Raw genomic sequence first — 21,727 nt, 5'->3', positions numbered from 1 at the left:
CACAACCCCAGTGTTCCACCCCCACTACAGTCCAGCCAAGTCTCAATGGAGGACAGCTACTCTGCAGACCTCTACACACACACACACACACACACACACACACACAGCACCAGGGTGGTCTGTGTTCCCAAACACAGCCTGAGGAGAGACTGTACAAAAGTAGAGAACAGAGAAATCAAACAAAAACTTTGAAGAAAATCATCAATCAAGGTAAGAGTATTGGATACATTCTCAATTCACTCTTTATTTATTCCAATATAAAACGAGCTATAACTCCGACAGAGGAAGTGCACCCAGCTGAGCCTAGCACACTGCATTTAAAAAAGGTGCAATATGCAAAAATAACGCCGCCATTTCCTGGTTGCTAATATTCTAATAGGTTGCCTAATTTCAGTTTGTGTGGCAAAACAATGTATAGTGTAGAAAATCATTGTCATCTAAACCGATGTGAAATATATTTTCTAGAACCAAAAATATTGTATTTAACTGTTTGAAGCTGGTCTACAAAAAATGAAAGCAAAAGACGCAAAAACAACTTTAGCATGGGAAGCATAGAAATAGAGCACATAGAACATATCCACCGCTTCTGAGACTTTCTGTCAATAAGAATGACAGATCTATAACTCACATTTCTATGTGAATTTGGTCGGGTCGCCCAAATAGTTACATATTGCAGTTTTAAAAAGGTATAGTAGAATGCGCCTTGAAACCATCATTTAATGAACATGTTTAGTCTAACACAATACAGTGTCAATAGTCCACAGCAGTCCATAGATCTAAGACCAAACAGCTCTAAATAAGAGGGCCCTGCCCTGTTGCAAGGAGAGGAGAAGAGAGTCAGAGCTCTTGGCATTGGGTCAGATGCTGCTGCAGCTACACAGTCCAATAAATCAACAGCTCCTAAGCCCAGAGCAAGCGGCTGCTATCAGACATGTTAGTGCCTGGGTCGACCGGGAGGATAGGGGCTCCAGGGGAGGAGTGGGTGCTGATGGAAGGCTTTCCTCACAGAGGGAGCAGCCAGGGGGACAGTCATACCTCACCACAACAAGCATGGAGGTACACTGGGGGTCCCACCTACACCTAATGAGGTCACTGTCTCCCAGGTAGTGTGACAGCCCTCAAATCCAGGCACTCCACTGTATTTTAGTTCCACGGATGAAGGGGTTGCCAACAAGCCTGAACACATTGAGGAAGCGCTTTGCAAAACGATATATAAGCTCTTCATCTGTCACTCACACAGACTGCCAAGGCACTAGTCAGCAGGATCCGGTGACAAAAAACACTGAACTCTGCTAGGGTTAAGGGATTTGGACCAACACACTGAAAAAACACCAAGAGGCCCTATGTATGATGTGCAGTGAGGATTATGGAAATCTCTACCATGGTCCAATCTGCCCATGTGTGTGGTTGAGTGCTGTTTATAAGAGAACAACCTCCTTTGTGTAGGTTACCAACGGTTTCCATCGATATGGTCTCTAGCACTGAGCTGGGTTTAACCCATTCTTAACTCACCCATCAACGCAGCCATCTAAAAGCTTCTGGGCTAAATGAGAAAAGGCAGCTCTTTCATGGTGTCTTATCAAATGGTATTTTAAAGGGGTTAACTAGGACCTGCCCAGCTCTGGCGATAAAGCCAGACTGGGACGGTTTGGCTGCATCGGTCTTGGCCTGTTGACAGATCGATCTGCTGTGACAATGAAGAAAAAAAGGAGAGGATTAACCTCCAATCATTTTAGCCAACATCTTCAGGTGGTCTACATCTGCAAAACCCATGGCATCCTTACCAGACTGGACCCATCTGCTGGTGTGGAGATACACAATCATTCATTTCTTAAAAGAACACAATTAGATATTTGTGTTTTTGGTGCAGAAACCAGCATAGTAATCAGTGAGTGGACCTCTGCGGTGTTCCTCATGTTTCGGTTGAATGCATTCAGTTGTGCAACTGAGTAGGTAGGCATCCCCCTTTCCCTTCCTTCTATCTAGGATGTACAGCTTTACACTCTGCTGGCTCAGTACTGTGGATGGCAGTAGAGCAGAGCAGGAATAATAGGCCTTCTTGTTCCCGATCAATGAAGAATAACTTTTAAATTGAAAGAACTAAAGAGAGCAAATTGCAATAACAGCGGAATTACACACCATGTTAAACAGAACCCTCTGGTACGGACTTCTTCAGGTACACTTACTGTGAGTTACACAGAGCTGTCTTTCATTAAATAACCCGTTGAAACACACTGGGAACTGTATAACAACCTTAAGGTGAGATCTCCATAGGACGTGTGCTGTAGTAACTATTGTATCTATTGTTGCCAAATGTTGATTACAGCCAACAGGCTTCCGGTTCCAAAGCCATGGTTACAACATCTGGATTTGATACATCTTTTCAACAAGCCACATCTAGCTTAGCACCAATCCTCCATTCCATGTAACTATGGAGCAGTGTGTGATCTGTCTGTGTCCTGTCACTCCCTGCTAGACACTCTGGTGACAGTGTAATAGGATGAGGGGTACATTTCTTCTAAAGAAAACCCCCCAACATGACTGAAGACATGAGGAAAGGCGAGGGGGCAGGCCAGACAGTCGAGTCCAACATGAATTATACAGCTGAAGGAATCTTACACAATTATTACTCCTGCTGACCATTACTACCCCAGCTAATCAGAAGGCTCGCAGCTGTTAATTCCTGTGGCTGTGGCACTGCTGAGAGAAGCGGGAGAAAGGGAGGTAGGGAGGGCCAGCCAGACAGCTTTTTGTAGTCACCTCCCACCAGCCACTTTTATTTGATACATAAAGAAAGGAGGAGGGGAAAGCCCCGATCCTCTGGCCCCACCAACAGACGCTGGGGAACAACTGGCTGGGAGTTCATTAAAGGTGTGACACAGCACAGCCCCTTTGTCAATCAGTCTTTGGCCTCAAACTGGTTGCCCCAAACAATATTACAGACGGAGTGAGCAGGGCAGACACACCCCCATACATGCATTTCCTCTTGGACCCCGACTAACATATACAGTTGCAAAAAAAGCCTGTGAGGAGTAACCAAAGTCTCCATTTTGTTCAGTAGTCTAAACCAGCATCTGCATGTATGGGAGGAGTGATAAACCACAACAAGACTGCTGGAGTAAACATTTAGAGACTGAGTAAGAGTTTGTATATTAAAAAGGTGTAATGGCATGCTGTTTGGTACACAAAAGTAGAATGATTGGTTGAGAGACTGTAAATGTGAAACATTACTGGGTGAGTTTATTTTATGTGAGAAACAGTACTGGGTGAGTTTATTTTATGTGAGAAACATTACTGGGTGAGTTTATTTTATGTGAGAAACATTACTGGGTGAGTTTATTTTATGTGAGAAACAATACTGGGAGAGTTTATTTTATGTGAGAAACAATACTGGGAGAGTTTATTTTATGTGAGAAACAGTACTGGGTGAGTTTATTTTATGTGAGAAACATTACTGGGTGAGTTTATTTTATGTGAGAAACAATACTGGATGAGTTTATTTTATGTGAGAAACATTACTGGGTGAGTTTATTTTATGTGAGAAACATTACTGCGAGAGTTTATTTTATGTGAGAAACAATACTGGGAGAGTTTATTTTATGTGAGAAACAATACTGGGAGAGTTTATTTTATGTGAGAAACAATACTGGGAGAGTTTATTTTATGTGAGAAACAGTACTGGGTGAGTTTATATTATGTGAGAAACAGTACTGGGTGAGTTTATATTAAATGGGAAACATTACTGGGTGAGTTTATATTAAATGGGAAACATTACTGGGTGAGTTTATTTTATGTGAGAAACAATACTGGGAGAGTTTATTTTATGTGAGAAACAATACTGGGTGAGTTTATATTAAATGAGAAACAATACTGGGTGAGTTTATATTAAATGGGAAACATTACTGGGTGAGTTTATTTTAAATGGGAAACATTACTGGGTGAGTTTATTTTAAATGGGAAACAGTACTGGGTGAGTTTATATTATGTGAGAAACAATACTGGGTGAGTTTATATTATGTGAGAAACAATACTGGGTGAGTTTATTTTATGTGAGAAACAATACTGGGTGAGTTTATTTTATGTGAGAAACAATACTGGGTGAGTTTATTTTATGTGAGAAACAATACTGGGTGAGTTTATATTATGTGAGAAACAATACTGGGTGAGTTTATTTTATGTGAGAAACAATACTGGGTGAGTTTATTTTATGTGAGAAACAATACTGGGTGAGTTTATTTTAAAATGGGAAACAGTACTGGGTGAGTTTATTTTAAATGGGAAACAGTACTGGGTGAGTTTATTTTATGTGAGAAACAATACTGGGTGAGTTTATTTTATGTGAGAAACAATACTGGGTGAGTTTATTTTATGTTAGAAACAATACTGGGTGAGTTTATTTTATGTGAGAAACAGTACTGGGTGAGTTTATATTATGTGAGAAACAATACTGGGTGAGTTTATTTTATGTGAGAAAAAATACTGGGAGAGTTTATTTTATGTGAGAAACAATACTGGGTGAGTTTATTATATGTGAGACACAATACTGGGAGAGTTTATTTTATGTGAGAAACAATACTGGGTGAGTTTATATTAAATGGGAAACATTACTGGGTGAGTTTATTTTAAATGGGAAACAGTACTGGGTGAGTTTATTTTATGTGAGAAACAGTACTGGGTGAGTTTATATTATGTGAGAAACAGTACTGGGTGAGTTTATATTATGTGAGAAACAATACTGGGTGAGTTTATTTTATGTGAGAAACAATACTGGGTGAGTTTATTTTATGTGAGAAACAATACTGGGTGAGTTTATTTTATGTGAGAAACAGTACTGGGTGAGTTTATTTTATGTGAGAAACAATACTGGGTGAGTTTATTTTATGTGAGAAACAGTACTGGGTGAGTTTATTTTATGTGAGACACAATACTGGGTGAGTTTATTTTATGTGAGACACAATACTGGGAGAGTTTATTTTATGTGAGAAACAATACTGGGTGAGTTTATTATATGTGAGACACAATACTGGGTGAGTTTATTATATGTGAGAAACAATACTGGGTGAGTTCATTTTAAAATGGGAAACAATACTGGGTGAGTTCATTTTAAAATGGGAAACAATACTGGGTGAGTTTATTATATAAAATGGACTGAGATTCATTAGACTAGTGAATGTCATTTAAAAAAAGAAAAACAAGTCGCCTACACTGTCAAAAGTAAAAAATATAATATTTGTATACTATAATTTGCAAATGACCTGTCCTATAGGCTATTTGCATCACATTTTTAATAAATCACAAAAAACTGCTGTTTTCAAATTAAATGTAGGCCTCAGTAATTTAATTAGCTTAGGCATAAACATTTTAATTAGGCCTAATAAATAACAAAACATGGCTGTCTACGAACACCAGGGCCGGCCGGACATGGCTAGAATGGACCGGTTTTGTTAAATTAACTTCAGATTCGACTTTTCGTAGCATGTTAGGAGAACTAACGTAACAGGTTAGGAGAAAAAGGTCAAATCAAAATCAAATCTTATTGGTCACATACACGTGTTTAGCAGATGTTTTTGCGGGTGTAGCGAAATGGGTTATAAAATGTGTTAATTTGACAAAAGCTGAATCCCTTCTAGCCATGACCGTGCCGGCCCACTCCCCTCCCTCTGCGATTCAGCACCACAGCAGTGGAAAGAGGACACTCCAGGCCCCTCAAACTCAACTCTGGACCACAAAGCCAGTTCCTCTACTTTTTTTTCACTGTTTCTGTCTAATCAGGGACTGATTAGGTGCAATTCATTATCAGGTAGAACAAAAAACCAGCAGGCTCCGGACCTTGTAGGGTAAGAGTCGTATACCCCTGCTCCAGGGAGCCACAAAATGAAGAAATTATAAAACTGATATTGGACAAACAAATTATAAATATGTAAATATGTAAAAAGATGTAAATAAATTAAATTCGTTAAGGCTGGTTTATTGAGAGAAAGCTTATTTTACAATGCTGTAAATTGAGCCCTACATTTATAAAAGCACTTGTTTCTAAAGCTCAAATCATATCTCACCATTTTCAAATGATGATGATAATAAACATGTTTATTATAATTTCAACTATCGTGGGGTCGTGACTCGTGCCATGTGTGATATACGTGGCTTATTGAGAACTCTATTTCCTACTATAGGCAGTTGGCTGCCTAGTTCTTGCAACATTGTAACTCTGCGATGTGAAGAGTTGACAATGATGTTTAGTTTCCAAGTGCTACTGAATAGGCTCAACTTTCCTCTAATTTACTTGCGTTTGAGGTAGACCTTGGCCTGCTCAAAGTGAGCCGCTGCTGTTGGGAAGACAAAACTCTCCAACTCCTTGGAGCAGCTTGCGACGGCGCATCAGCCTCTTTACTTTGTCCTCAAAATGGCGCGATCGTGAGGCCATCTTTAAGATGTTTTGGAGAAAGAAATCCCCTCTCAGAAGGCACACTGGAAACAGGGATAATCAACACAATCTTCACCAATTGTTCCCAGTCGGGGTGCACTTAGCTGAAGTCCCTTATGCGTGTCTTTTGCGTGAGTAAAAATAGAAACACAGCCGAGGATTTATTAGACTATGAAGTATATTTGCCTTTGAAGTTGGAGCACATTGACTGGTATTTCCATCAATGAATAAAATTGGCTAATGCAAACCCTGTACCGAGGCACAAAATCAGACACACCACAGAAACCAGACAGCCTATGGAGGAACTACAACACAGAGAGATTTCAATGTTTGACCCCAGTTAAAGAAGTAAGTACAAAAAGTAAGCCATCCTGGAAACATCAACTCAAATATTAAAGGCTATATTCATAGTCTTCCAGCAAACCTGTTCTGGTTAGGTAAGAAACATGTAGGTACTTCAGAGAAACAAAGACAGTCAAATTAAATTATTTCCCTGACTTTAGGACTTACTTTGGCAGCAACAACACAAAAGTTTGTTTGTTTGATAAATAATATAAATCCTTCCGAACTCATAATAAGAGGGATATTTTCATACAATAGGGCCTTTCAAGAGCAGGTCATGTGAATGGATCATATTCTGGCCAACTTTAGTCTACTCTACCTATTCATTTATTGTAGTAAAATCTGTAGTTAACATAATAACTAAAGACTTCCAGATGGGTTAAGGTTTGGCAACATAGTAAATCACATAGCCTCTGTTCAATAGCTGTCAAGACTAGATTAAATAACCATAACACTTAGAATTCAAATCTTAACACTTCTTGTATAGGGGTAAGCCAACAATAGCATTGAAAGTTATTGGAGTATAACCCTTAGCCAAAAATTTTTACAAAAATGGTACTAATCTTCACAAAATCTGCAATTTCTTTACAAAAGTAAGAGTGTATTATTAACCTGGATGTGAAATAACAATTAACCTCATCAATTTGAATGCTTAATGTGAGCAATTATAGCCATGGACCAGACTATTGAAGAATAATAATAAGCTTCCTGACACACTTCCTGTCAGTTTGGTCCTCCTAGTCTCATCTGACAAGCACATTAAAACAAACATTTGGGGAAGTGGATCTATGACACACTAACACTCCCAATCTAAGCCATGTGGAACAAAGAAAACCCTCCAAGGGGATGAGGAATTTAGAGAAAAGTATGATTTTCAGCTACAAGACCAGTATACTAGGCTTAGATGAGTATTGCATTTAGTGTGCAGGAATACAAAATATAACCTTGGTATTTCACAACATTCGGACACTGCTAATCTTGGCTACATCCGTCAACTTCAGGCAGGCTCCTTGAGGCCCTATGTTCTTGTTACTCTGTTGCCCTATTCCCCCACCTCCACATCCCAGGTAGAACAAGCCAACGGCTAGTCATGAAGGGGAGACCAACCAGCCCATGACAGCTGGCAAATGAAAATGTAAATACAGTCTCCACTCTTCAGCTCTTAGACCACAGTGTTTCTGACAGTCCCTCAAGTGTCATAAACGCTCTCCATCTAAGGCCAGCCTTTATTTGAAAGCAGTGACAAACAAATTTGGGCCAGTGTGTAAATATGCGAGTTCATTACCAAGGTGTGAGAGCAGAAAGGTAAGAAATTGTCCTGAAAAAAATCTTAGAGGGAAAAAGCTCTCTACTTCTTTTGAGTTTGACAAAAAAATAACCCATTAGTGCTCACAGAGGGAGAGGCGTGCTGGGGTCGGAGACTGGGGGGGGGGGGGATGCCTGACTGAGGCAGCGTGGAGGGGGAGTGTCGGGTGTTGTTCAAGGAATTAGCAGAGAAAGTGGAGACTGAATCAGATACCGCAGAGGAAAAACAAATATCTAGGTGAGTCAATAACACGAGATATGCTTGTTAGGTCAAATAATCTAAACGATCCTGACTTAAAGTGACTCAGGGGGCAGACACCCATGTTGACAGAGACTATATTTATTTGCCTTTGTCCTGGGATTAGAGGAGGAAGTGCTCCCCAGGCTGGTTCACAGGCCAGCCCACCATGGCCCACCCCACTCAGCCCAGGCCTCACTCTGCTCTGGGCTAAGGGGGAAGAATGTGTTTAACAGACATACTGAATGAAGTCTCTTCCACCCCTCTACACCCACAAAATTCTAATGAATTCACAATAGGGCTTTCCTCAATTGTTTTAATGAACTATAAATATGTAAAGAGCTTTATCCACACAGCGTTGTCTGTCCTAGCGATCCCAGTGTTGAATTGAGGAGGACTCCGGGCCCAATGACCCCTGACCTCCAACAGGGAGAGTATGGAGCGAATGGGAGGAGTCCCCCTGTTAGTGACAGCTTGAGCACCATCACACTGGACGACTCCTCTCTCATTACACTGTGCTGCTGTGCCAGCCACTCCTGCCACCTCGCTCTCCCTCTCTCTGGGGAAATTCAGTAATAGCCTCTCCACCCCTCCCCCTGTCAATGACCAAACACCATCATCTCTCTATCCTCCCACCCACCAACATGCACAGTGTGCTTTATCGGGCCTTGAACTGCAACTTGGCAGAAGAATGATGGCTTGTCACTATATGTTTTCCTCTTCATAAACACAGTGACAGGTTCTCTTCATAAACCCAATGCAACTCCATAAAATACCATCAAACAAAGTCTCATCTACAGTGGATCTCTTTCATTCATTACATTGACTTAAGTCAACTGCTGTTATCAATGTCTGTCATTCAGTATATATCTTTCTAAAAAAGCAGCAAATACCAATGAAATACCTGATACTCCACTGTAATTTGAGATCCTTTGGATTACATTTTCTAGGAAAACCTTATGTTATTGTATAAACCCACAATATACTTCTGAAGCATGCAAATGTTTGCCTGTCTAGTAATGGGTTGCTCCTCTATTAGTAACATGTGGCCAATGGAAAAGGCATAGCTAATCTGGCCTGCATTACAAATAACCTGGGGCAAGGAGTTGGGGAGTAAGTGATACTCTACACTGGAAGACAGACAGAGAGCTGCAGCCAAACAGAACACTTCAGTTCAGAGAACTGCCCCACTCACTGCACACACAACCCACACTGACTAAGCACTGACAGAACAACACCCAAGCAGCACTATATGACATGGAGGAGAGGTGTTAGTGATTTACCTGCTTCTCCAGGATGCGGGAGATCTCTCCCAGGGTTCTGTCCAGGCCTGACACCCTGGTGTTGGCCCACTGCCCGCTGTCCTGGCCCTGGAGCTGCTTCACCAAGTCCTTCACCAGTCGCTGGAGCCTAGGGAGAGGGGGAGAGGTTTAGTCCAGTCATCCTTCCAACTATAATTGCAGTATCATCAATATTCACTACAGTTAAGTAGATGAAGTAGAAGGTATAAATGTTTAGTAGGGAACTAACTTGGCCTTGTATGGGGAGTCGGGGACTTGTGTTTTTGCCTCCATTGACATCTCGTACTCCTTTGCCCTACATAGGGAACATAAAAAACAGTATTTGAATAAGAGGAAAAGAGTACTCCAGTGGTCAGAGAAAAGGCAGGGGAGGATGAAAAGTCTGAAGGAACAGAAAAAGATCAAGTTAAGACGAAGTGTTTATTTTGCCTGTCAACTGTTCCCCCCCCCCCCAGTAACTCTAAATAAATCATGCGTTAATTCTACAGGGGCATAGTTCCTCAAATGCTTTTAAAAATTCATAAGGACATTCCACCCTCATCACTTTACAATGGCATTTCACATGTTCTGTTAAACTATATTGTTAAATAAATAGTATGCTCCAACTCAGGTAGCAAAGACATCAGTATTTTGAATCTATGACCTCCACAGATTCACAGGGTCATTAGGACTGTTCTCTGTGGCATTAGACCAGCAGACATGGCAAAGAAGACAGGCTCTACTAGCAGCACACAGAGCATATGTCTGTCAGTCAGACAGTCAGCATCTCAGAGCAGATAAGAGCTATTATAGATCCCAGGCTGACAGAAAGAAGGTCCTACGGTCAGACAAAAAGCAGCTGATAAACTAACAGGTCCCGGAAGAGGACAGATGGAGCCTCCCTAGAGGTCCAGACCTGTCCTGGCTGAACAAGGCTCAAGTCATTAGCATCAGCTAGATATAGGAGATTATAAACACTGTTAATGTCAATCCAGCTCAGAATTAAACCCTGAAATAAAAGGTTGTGTTGCTCCAGTGAAGACAAAAGATTTAGGTAAACTGACTATGGGGTTTTATCAATGTTTACCATTTCTAAGGTTAAATCAGCAAACATTTATCACTCAGAGAAATATCTATGAGCAAATCAGAAATGTCTGCTCTCAAGGGCAACCTTACCATATAAAAAGGCATGAGTTTAAACTCGATACCACCATTGAAATGATCAATTCACGTGCTTAACTTTTTAGTCTTTGCACTACGTTATCAATGTCTTCTTCAGCAGTTGTAACAGTTCCAAAAATATTAATACGGCCTTATTTCCGATCTTAAAGTGTACTATAAATCATTGCACATTGGCAGTACATGAACTAGAAGGGCAAACTTTTGACCTGGAGTAAATAAAAATGTTTTAGCATCTATTTATTTATTTTATTTTTAACCAGGTAGGCCAGTTGAGAGCAAATTTTCATTTACAACTGCGACCTGGCCAAGATAAAGCAAAGTAGTGCGACAAAAACAACAACCCAGAGTTACAAACAAATGTACAGTCAATAACACAAAAATAAAAAAATAATACAAAACTATGTACAGTGTGTGCAGATGTAAAAGAGTAGGGAGGTAGGCAATAAATAGGCCTTAGAGGCGAAAATAATTGCAATTTAGCATTAATACTGGAGTGACAGACGTGCAGATGATGATGTGCAAGTAGAGATACTGGGGTGCAGAAGAGCAAGAGGGTAAGTAATAAAATGTGGATGAGGTAGTCGGGTGTGCTATTTACAGATTGTCTGTGTACAGGTACAGTGACCAGTAAGCTGCTCTGACAGCTGATGCTTAAAGTTAGAGAGGGAGATATAAGACTCCAGCTTCAAAGATGTTTGCAATTCCTTCCAGTCATTGGCAGCAGAGAACTGGAAGGAAAGGGGGCCAAAGGAAGTGTTGGCTTTGGGGATGACCAGTGCAATATACCTGCTGGAGCGCGTGCTATGGGTGGGTGTTGCTATGGTGACCAGGGAGCTGAGATAAGGTGGAGCTTTACCTAGCAAAGACTTATAGATGACCGGGAGCCAGTGGGTTTGGCGACGGATATGTAGCGAGTGCCAGCCAACGAGAGCATACAGGTCGCAGTGGTGGGTAGTATATAGGGCTTTTGTAATAAAGCAGATGGCACGGTGATAGACTACATCCAGTTTGCTGAGTAGAGTGTTGGGGGCTATTTTGTAAATTACATCGCCGAAGTCAAGGATCGGTAGGATATTCCGTTTTTTGAGGGTAAGTTTGGCGGTATTAGTGAAGGAGGCTTTGCTGCGAAATAGGAAGCCGATTCAAGATTTACTTTTGGATTGGAGATGCTTAATGTGAGTCTGGAAGGAGAGTGTACAGTCTAACCAGACACCTAGGTATTTGTAGTTGTCCACATATTCTAGGTCAGAACCATCAGGAGTAGTGATGCTAGTCGGGCAGGAGGGTGTGGGCAGCAATCGTTTGAAGAGCATACACTTAGTTTTACTAGCATTTAAAAGCAGTTGGAGGCCACAGAAGGAGTGTTGTATGGCGTTGAAGATCGTTTGGAGATTTGTTAGCACAGTGTACAAAGGGCCAGATGTATACAGAATGGTGTCGTCTGCGTAGAGGTGGATCAGAGAATCACCAGCAGCATTAGCGACATCATTGATATATAAAGCGAAAAGAGTCAGCCCGAGAATTGAACCCTGTGGCACCCCCAAAGAGACTGCCAGGGGTCCGGACAACAGGCCCTCAGATTTGACACACTAAACTCTATCAGAGAAGTAGTTGGTGAACCAGGCGAGGCAGTCGTTTGAGAAGCCAAGGGTATTGAGTCTGCCGATAAGAATGCGGTGATTGACAGAGTCGAAAGCCTTGGCCAGGTCGATGAAGACGGCTGCACAGTACTGTCTTTTATTGATGGCGGTTATGATATCGTTTAGGACCTTGAGCGTGGCTGAGGTGCACCCATGACCAGCTCGGAAACCAGATTGCATAGTGGAGAAGGTACGGTGGGATTCAAAATGGTTGGTGATGTTTATTACCTTGGCTTTCGAAGACTTTAGAAAGGCAGGATGGATATAGGTCTGTAACAGTTTGGGTCTAGAGTGTCTCCCCCTTTGAAGAGGGGGATGACTGCAGCAGCATTCCAATCTTTGGGAATCTCAGACGATACGAAAGAGGTTGAATAGGCTAGTAATAGGTGTTGCAACAATTTCGGCGGATAATTCTAGAAAGAGAGGGTCCAGATGGTCTAGCCCAGTTGATTTGTAGGGATCCAGATTTTGCAGTTCTTTCAGAACATCAGCTGTCTGGATTTGGGTGAAGGAGAAGCAGTGGGGAGGCAAGTTGCTGCAGGGGGTGCCGAGATGTTGGCCAGGGTAGGGGTAGCCAGATGGAAAGCATGGCCAGCTGTGGAAAAATGCTTATTGAAATGATCGATTATCGTAGATCTATTGGTGGTGACAGTGTTTCCTAGCCTCAGAGCAGTGGGCAGCTGGGAGGAAGAGCTCTTATTCTCCATGGACTTTACAGTTTCCCAAAACGTTTTGGAATTTATCCTACAGGAAGCAAATTTCTGTTTGAAAAAGCTAGCCTTAGCTTTCCTAACTGACTGAGTATATTGGTTCCTGACTTCCCTGAAAAGTTGCATATCGCGGGGGCTATTCGATGCTAATGCAGAACACCACAGGATGTTTTTGTGCTGGTCAAGGGCAGTCAAGTCTGGGGTGAACCAAGGGCTATATCTGTTCTTAGTTCTAAATTGTTTGAATGGGGCATGCTTTTTTAAGATGGAGAGGAAAACACTTTTGAAGAGCAACCAGGCATCCTCTACTGACGGGATGAGGTCAATATCCTTCCAGGATACCTGGGCCAGGTCGATTAGAAAGGCCTGCTCGCTGAAGTGTTTTAGCGAGTGTTTGACAATGATGAGGGGTGGTCCGCGGACCCAGTACGCACGCAGGCAATGAGGCAGTGATTGCTGAGACCCTGGTTGAAGAATTCAGAGGTATTTAGAGGGCAGGTTGGTCAGGATGATTTCTAAGAGGGTGGCCATGGTTATGGATTTAGGGTTGTACCTGGTTGGTTCCTTGATGATTTGTGTGAGATTGAGGGCATCTAGCTTAGATTGTAGGATGGCCGGGGTGTTAAGCATGTCCCAGTTTAGGTCACCTAACAGTACCAACTCTGAAGATAGATGGGGGGGCGATCAATTCACATATGGTGTCCAGGGCACCGAGGGGGGTCTATAACAAGCGGCAACAGTGAGAGACTTGTTTCTGGAAAGGTGGATTTTTAAAATTAGAAGCTCAAATTGTTTGGGCAGAGACCTGGATAGTATGACAGAACTCTAAAGGCTATCTCTGCAGTAGATTGCAACTCCGCCCCCTTTGGCAGTTCTATATTGCCGGAAAATGTTATAGTTAGGGATGGACATTTCTGGATTTTTGGTGGCCTTCCTAAACCAGGATTCAGACACGGCTAGGACATCCAACATCCATACAGTGCTCTGTGAAAAAACCTGCGTTTGTAAATGTAATATCATACAGTATTGTAGAGGGATTTGGGTGGGTTAATGGAAGGTAATTCGATCAGAAACACAGGGCTTAAGAGCCGACTGTCACTGTAGGTCAGTGTTGCCCGCCAGCAATATTATCATTTTTTATTATAATAATTTAAACAACTCGGACCTGCGATGTAGGAAGGAAGTTACCCCACCTAAATAATGCAAAAGTTACATGTTAACTTCATTCATGAGGATGGCGAATGCAGGCAACAGTAAACAGATGGATAAAAACTACACCAGTGGAGTAATTCATTTCAACAATAATCTTCATTTCAATTTGACTTTACAAACAAGAAGAGGGCTTAATTGGAGTTTATTTCTTCTAAACCTAGGCCTATATAAAATGACAACTGGCTGAGGCTTAACGGCATCTTTCACAATAAAGAAATGTGGCCTAATAGAAGTGGGATGTTTTAATTAGGCCTACTTACAATGACAGCTAGCCCAAACTGCAGCATCCTACATAAAACATTAATTTAAAGAAAGGCGATGTCTGTTAATGTCTGTATCAGGAGTCACGGTATCACGTCTACTCCCGCTCCTCCCCTCCGGGGTTCGACGTCGCCGGTATACTAACCACCGGTCCTGTGATCCATCTTTACGCACAACTGGTATCAATCTTTACACACACCTGTACGTTATGAGGCACACCTGGACTCCCATTACCTCCCCTATATCTGGCACTCTTAGGTTCCTTCCCCAGTCAGTATTGATCCTGTGTTTACGCATAGATGCTACTGTTATGTTGGTCGTTTTATTAAACGTTTCACCTGCACCTGCTTCTCGACTCACAGCGTCTTCGTTACAGAATACTGACTCAAACAATGGAAGCAGCAGGAGAACAAAATATTTCCCAGACAGTCGACGAGCAGGGATACCTTCTACGTCAACACCAGGATCAGCTGGCACAATTGAGGACAGCTATGGGAGAGGTTCTTCTAGTGTGCAATTTCTCGAACATACCCGGGAGGCGTTACCATCAACTAGCGGAGGATACTCAACAACCAGTCGACCCAGCGAGCCAGCACAACAGCACATTCAGCAACCTACTCAGGTCAGCGATGCCTATTTTTCACTCCCAGATGAATATGGCGACACCCCATCTAAATGCCATGGCTTTCTACTTCAGTGCTCCCTCTACTTTACGCACCAGAGGGGAGCCCCCACCACCGAGAGCTCCAAGGTTGCCACTGTTATTTCTCTGCTGACTGGGCAGGCTTTGGAATGGGCCACAGACGTCTGGGAGAGAGGAGAGGAGCTAGATTCATATGCGGGGCTCATGGCTCTGTCCAAATGCAGCTTTGATCATCCCCTGGAGGGCAGAGAGTGGGGTGAGCGCTTACTCCAATTACGCAAGAGGGACCAGACAGCTGCCGAGTACACACTCACCTTTTGGGCAGTAGCATTATCCAGCGGATGTGCATGACGGTTTCACCACCATTTTGGTGGTTGTGGATCGATTTTCTAAATCCTGTTTAACCCCTATTCCTGGTCTCCCTACTGCTCTCCAGGTCGCTCAGGCACTATTCCAGCAGGTCTTCCGGCATTATGGTTTTTCGGAGGACATCGTCTCTGACCGTGGCCCCCAATTCACATCACGGGTATGGAGAGCCTTTATGGAGAAGCTCGGGGTCACGGTCATCCTTACTTCTGGATTTAGGCCTCAGTCCAACAGGCATGTGGAGAGGATGAACCAGGAGCTGGGGAGGTTCCTGAGGAGTCACTGTCAGGACCATCAGGGAGAGTGGGCTCGATTCCTTCCATGGGCAGAGTATGCCCAGAACTCGCTACCTCACTGCTCCACTGGGTTGACCCCCTTCCATTGTGTTCTGGGTTTTTAGCCGGCCCGGGCTCCGACAGGGTCAGACTGAAGCTCCTGTGGTTGATGAGTGGTTCAGGTGCACAGAAGAAGTGTGGAGTGATGCTCATGTGAGACTCCAGCACACCAGCTCCACCTGCCCTGCAATAAGCTGAGTCCCCGGTTGTGGGGCCGTTCATGGTTCTCCGGAGGATCAACGAGGTGACGTATAGGTTACAGCTTCCCAGTAACTACCGTATCTCACCTTTTCATGTCGCCCTTCTCAGGCCGGTGGTTCCCGGTCCCCTAGCTGATGCTGTCCTCCACAACACCCCTCCACATCGAGAGTTGTCTGGCCTATGCCGTCAGATCTCTACTGGGCTCCCAAAGTTGTGGGGGTCGGCTTCAGTACCTTGTGGACTGGGGTATGGCCCAGAGAAGCGGTGTTGGGTTCCGGTGGAGGACATTCTGGATCCCAACATTATCCCTGATTTCCACCTTCGCCGCCCGGACCGGCCCGCTACTTATCCTCGGGGCCGTCCCTCTGGTTGGCGTCATCCTGTGGCTGGAGTGGCGCGAGGGGGGGGGGGGGGTACTGTCACATCTACTTCCGCTCCTCCCCGCTGGCGTTCAATGTCACCGGTATACTAACCACAAGATCCATCATTACCCACACCTTGCATCAATCATTACACGCACCTGTACATCATGAGGCACACCTGGACTCCAATACCTCCCCTATATCTGGCACTCCCTTAGGTTCCATCCCCAGTCAGTATTGATCCCCGTGTTTTTGCATACGCACTACTGTTGTGTTGTCTCGTTCCATGTTAGTAGTTTTATTAAACGTTTAATCTGCACCTCGACTCACAGTGTCTTCGTTACACTCGGGCTAGCCTGCTCCTGTAATGACAGAACAGAAAATTCTGTCAGCGTGAGACCTAAATAGCCTTGGATAAGCACTCACAATAAATGACAGTATTTACTAAATAAAGTCAACTAGGCTACTAAGTTACTTAATGGGAAAAGTTGCATTTCTCCTCAGACACAATCTTGTGGATGTCGGTTGAGATGGATGTGATGGATGTGATTTTGATGCGCAGGCAGTCCTCGATTATGTGAAAGCCGGCTGACAAGGTAAAAATCTGTCGTTCTGCCCCTGAACAACGCAGTTAACCCACCATTCCTAGGCCGTCATTGAAAAGAAGAATTTGTTCTTAACTGACTTGCCTAGTTAAATAAAGGTAAAATAAAAAATAAATAAAACACTCTGATGGATGAGACAATGCAAGCTATTCATTTGTGGGGGGGGGGGGGGATTTCCTTCAACCTGCTGACCAGGCCCCTGTGTCTGCCCCCCGTTGACTTTTTTGAATGACATGTTGTGTAAAAATTCTTCCAGCTTTGTGAATATGAGGGTGGTGTTCTTTGAGGGGAATCAGTGCCAGCAGCTATTCTTGAAATTCATTTCCATCAAAATAACAGACATGTACACACACAACTGTGCTTACGTCGGTGTTGTCAGTACTAATCAATAGCCAGTGAAAAATGCTCAGCCTGATTGAGCCCCTCTAGAACAATCCTATGCACATCATCCGCCAGTGCACGGATGTAGCGACCGGCTGTTGACGCAGACAGGGGCACCTGTTTGACAGTTCCTCTAAAACTGTCACAATGTACCAAAATACCTGTGCGTCTGTGAAGGGCATGTTGTGTTTGGTTAAACCTCAGGAAGCTTTTAGGGAGGCACTTGAGACCTATTGTTGGGTCAGGCCACAAAGGAGCATTCTTGTGCCGTGTGTGTAGCTAGCAGTTAACACTTCAATTTCTCTGTCTGGGGCAGGAAGGCCACTTTGAAAGTGCCATGCATTGATTCATAATGTCGTCTGAGATAACAAATAATTCAAACAGCGACATTTTCATTGCAAATAAGACACTGGCTTGACATTGGCGAAAGATTGTAAGATGAACGCATATCTCTGTCCATTTTTCCCTGAAACTTAGATCATTATCCACCTTTCTTTTGATAGGAGTGGTTGATGTTCATAGTAGATATGTAGTGGATGAAGTGGTTCTACTTTGAGAGTGACATTTTCCTCTTGCTAGCAAGCTAATTGTTTTGAACTAATGTTGCCATTAAAAAAAATATAGCCTACAGTAGGCTACGTAGACCTGTTTCTCCCCACTAATCACAGCACAGAGAAAGACAAAAATAATAACTTAATAGAAACATTGGGGATTTTATTAGTGTAATCAGATCGAAATTATTATGTTACTGTCATTTAAATGTACTCATCAGATGTGTTAAAACATTTTGTTCAATTTGTTGTGTAGGCCTATTAATTGTGCTAATATTTTATATGCAAATTATGTTCTGGCCTGCCGACTACTAGCTCCGAAAAATGTGGCCCCCATGTGAAACCTAGTTGTGTATGTACATTCCCACACAAAGATTACTGGATTAACCAAGGATGTATGCATTTTCCCAATGCTGAGAGAAACTTAACATGAAAAGCTATTAGTACTGTATATTCCGAATGTATGAAAACAGAAAGATTGTTTACCGTGAGAACAGACCATAAATTGCATTACAAAAGAGGCATTACCCCGAGATATTCAGATGTGGTGTGAAGGCAAGGTCAGGGTCCTTAAATGCTATAGGCACTCTGAGTAAACCGATCAGCTAAACGGCTAGTGGGGTGATGGAGGTCCATCATTCTATCACATTATTTAACATGTCCTCCAAGACGACTGAATAAAAAAATGCTGCTGCTTTCCTTTCACCAGAACTTGAACTATACCTGGCCCGTTTGTCATTCCTAATATTACAATATTCATCTCTGACAGGTTTACACCCGCTCAGGTTAAACGGGGAGCAATTGCTGAGCCATTCATCATGCTCGGCAGCAGGCTCGGCTAAATGGGCTGCGGCTATAAATATTAGTAATCAGCAATAAGAGAAAAAGCACAAATCTACAATGCAGAACTAATAATGAATTCATCACAGTCTGCTCTTTATTAATCTGGACTGGGCTGGCCCTGACTGACTAAAGAGAGCCAACGCTGTAAAAATGTCTACCTTGAGGCAAAAAGTTACCAATTTAGTTTTATATTGTTACATGTTTACTGTTTGATGCTGTGTTACTGTATATACTGTGCATCATGGCAAAACAGCTAAACAGTCGGGGTGGACCCAAATGGACAGGTTGTTTTAACTACAAGTTGGCTTGATGAGCCTGAAACCTCTAGTGGTTTCCCTGGGGCCTCATCTCACAGGAACATTGTGTGTATACGGACCCATTCAGCTCCTCTACTGGGTGATAGGAGTATTGCTGTGATGACCTATCCAGGTTCCACACAGGGGTGTCTGTGTGCCCACCTCCTTCTGAGCTCCACTAACACACTACTGACTCTGTTCCCAGCCAAGGGAAACACGCACAGCGGGCTACAGCCAAACGGCATGCACTACAGGAGCAGGTACACACTTCCAAATCCATGTTTCAAAGTTCAGAACGCATCCCGACGCAAAATGACATGCTACTTACAAGCCTTTTCAAGAGCATATTTTCATCAGAAAAGCAGCCCAATATTACAGGAAAAAAGACAGCCAAACTGCCAAAATGTGGGTTAAACTGTGTTCAGCAATTTATGATGGAGGGGATAAAAGCCCGCCTCTGAGTCCAATGAAAACATCTCTTGCATTTTACAGACACCCTGCCATGCTCCAATAAAATGGCTCATTTCCACTCAGCGATGGAACTGCTCACCATTATGCTAGTTGGGGCTTTGTGTTATTTACTACCTCTAAAAGCCTTGTGCCTCTGAGTGCTAGTCTCAGCAGGGTTAGAGCTGGGACTGAGAGAGAGAGGGCTGGGGATGGGGCTAGGGCTGGTGAACAGAGGCAGATCATTTCACTTTCTCAGCAGCAAGCTCCTCCATAAGGGAACAGAAACACTCATGACAAACTTCACTGAAAGCGAAGTACTATAGAATAAAGTACTACATATTTAATATGTTGGATACTTTAGCCCCCTCTACCAGTCCACTTTAAATAAAACATAAGTCGGATATATACTGAGAAGCTGAGTTAAGTTAAAATGTTAGCGGACGCTTTTAAAAATGGACTGTATAACATAGTGGATCCATCACAAGGTGAGTGAGCGTCCTGATAATAAAAGTGACTACAATACAGGACCGTTTGCTCGTAAGAGTTAACGATGCGCATAAGACATATGTCATTTCAGGTGCTGCACCACCCAGGCAGCCACAGTCCAACCTGCCCCGTGACAAACAGCTCATCCCACAACTTTCTCGCTACTCTGCCGTGTCCCTATCCTGCCCCCCAACCCCTTCCTTCCTCACTTGTTGTGACAGGCTACTAAACTGATTGATCCCATGCCTGGGATCTGACACGGAGGCGCGTTGCCTCCTATTTGTTGATTACTATAGAATTTCTTTGATACTTCATTTAAAAATCAATAGCCCGGAGAAAGAAAAATAGGCATGGTTTACACATACTTTAACATACTATTGCCCACTGGAGGCGGCTTCAGTTTTGGCAGAACCCTGGCAGCAATTAGGGGGAGAGCTCTTAACAGGTGAAAGCCAGGGCCTCAGATCGATACCCATTTTTCTTCCCCAATCTCAGAAAGTGGCCATAAATTAAGCTCATCAGTGTTATTCTGTGGACAGCTGTGATGCACATAACGTCTGCTTCCATCGCCTTGTCACTCAAAGCACATCGCCGAAGGCAGCGCTGTCCTCTATGCCTGAGAGGGTGTCACAGACAGACAGAGAGAGAGAGAGAGAGAGAGAGAGAGAGCGAGGGAGAGAGAAGAGGGACAGATGGATGCATCACCTGGAGTTCATGCGTCCGCGGAGCTTCTTTGCCTTCTTACGTGCCTTCTGCCTCTCCTCTCCGTCCTTCACACTCTCAGAGGAGACAGTGCTGTCCGTCACAATGTCAACTATGTACTTCTTTAAGGAAAGATGCTCCTAAAACACATGCAAACATTTCATTACAACTAATCTCATTATTAAAAATGTGTCCAAGAGTGTAAGCAAATGTGATGCTGATATGAAATTGTAATGGACACAAGGAGTGAGGAAAGAAGGTTAAATAAAAAGGCAGGCAATTATCTAGGGTCCCATTTTTTCTTGGTAGACATAACCTCTGGCACTGAGAAGCCTGTGAGTCCACCTGCTGCCTGGCACCCATGGTAATGCTGAATTAGGTAGAGGTTTTGCTTCCAGTCTAGAATGCGCCACACCAGGTCTGTCAGATCAGATGCTGCTGATAACTCCACCAGGAGACAGAGGGATGTAACCCAATTTAAAAATCATGATGTATGTGCAAAAAAATCAATTACCCAATTATGCTGTCATCCAGAATCCTAGAGGATGGAATGGTCTAACTAGATAACAGTATCCATTCAGCAGCCTAGCCTGCATGAGGCCTTCCATTTATTTTTGTTAAGTGTTGGCAGTGTACCTGCTGCTTGAAAAGGGGTTTCAGAAGAAACCCTTGAAAGAACGGTGTCATCATAAGCACACTAGAGAAGACCTACAGTTAACCATGTGCTAAAGTGCTCAATAATCCATGAGCAATAGCGATCACAAACAGGATCAGGAATCAATTCATACGGTTTCATTGTTTTGACTTATTGATTTGTTATCAACCTGATCAATCAGAAGGACCCTTACAAAACAAGATTGCAGTCAGAGTGCAGTATAACTGTAGTACAACTTCAGTATGCTGAAAATACTG

General features: G+C 43.1%; 1 protein-coding gene across 4 annotated transcripts in view; it reads right to left on the bottom strand.

Moving 5' to 3' along the window:
* LOC129862456 (S phase cyclin A-associated protein in the endoplasmic reticulum-like) overlaps positions 1 to 21,727 on the bottom strand; it is a 128,429-nt gene that overhangs the window by 38,273 nt on the left and 68,429 nt on the right. For all 4 annotated transcript variants that reach the window (XM_055934150.1, XM_055934153.1, XM_055934151.1 and 1 more), the window contains 3 exons: positions 20,819 to 20,955; positions 9,840 to 9,905; positions 9,593 to 9,719 (listed from right to left, as the gene is read on the bottom strand). In XM_055934150.1, the coding sequence (XP_055790125.1) occupies positions 9,593 to 9,719; positions 9,840 to 9,905; positions 20,819 to 20,955 (330 nt within the window). The remainder of the gene's footprint in view (positions 1 to 9,592; positions 9,720 to 9,839; positions 9,906 to 20,818; positions 20,956 to 21,727) is intronic.

The sequence above is a fragment of the Salvelinus fontinalis genome, chromosome 9 (genome assembly GCF_029448725.1).
Source record: "Salvelinus fontinalis isolate EN_2023a chromosome 9, ASM2944872v1, whole genome shotgun sequence".
NCBI classification, from domain to species: domain Eukaryota; kingdom Metazoa; phylum Chordata; class Actinopteri; order Salmoniformes; family Salmonidae; genus Salvelinus; species Salvelinus fontinalis.
The sequence above is the reverse complement of the archived record's forward strand: the minus strand, read 5'-3'. Positions and strand labels throughout refer to the sequence as shown.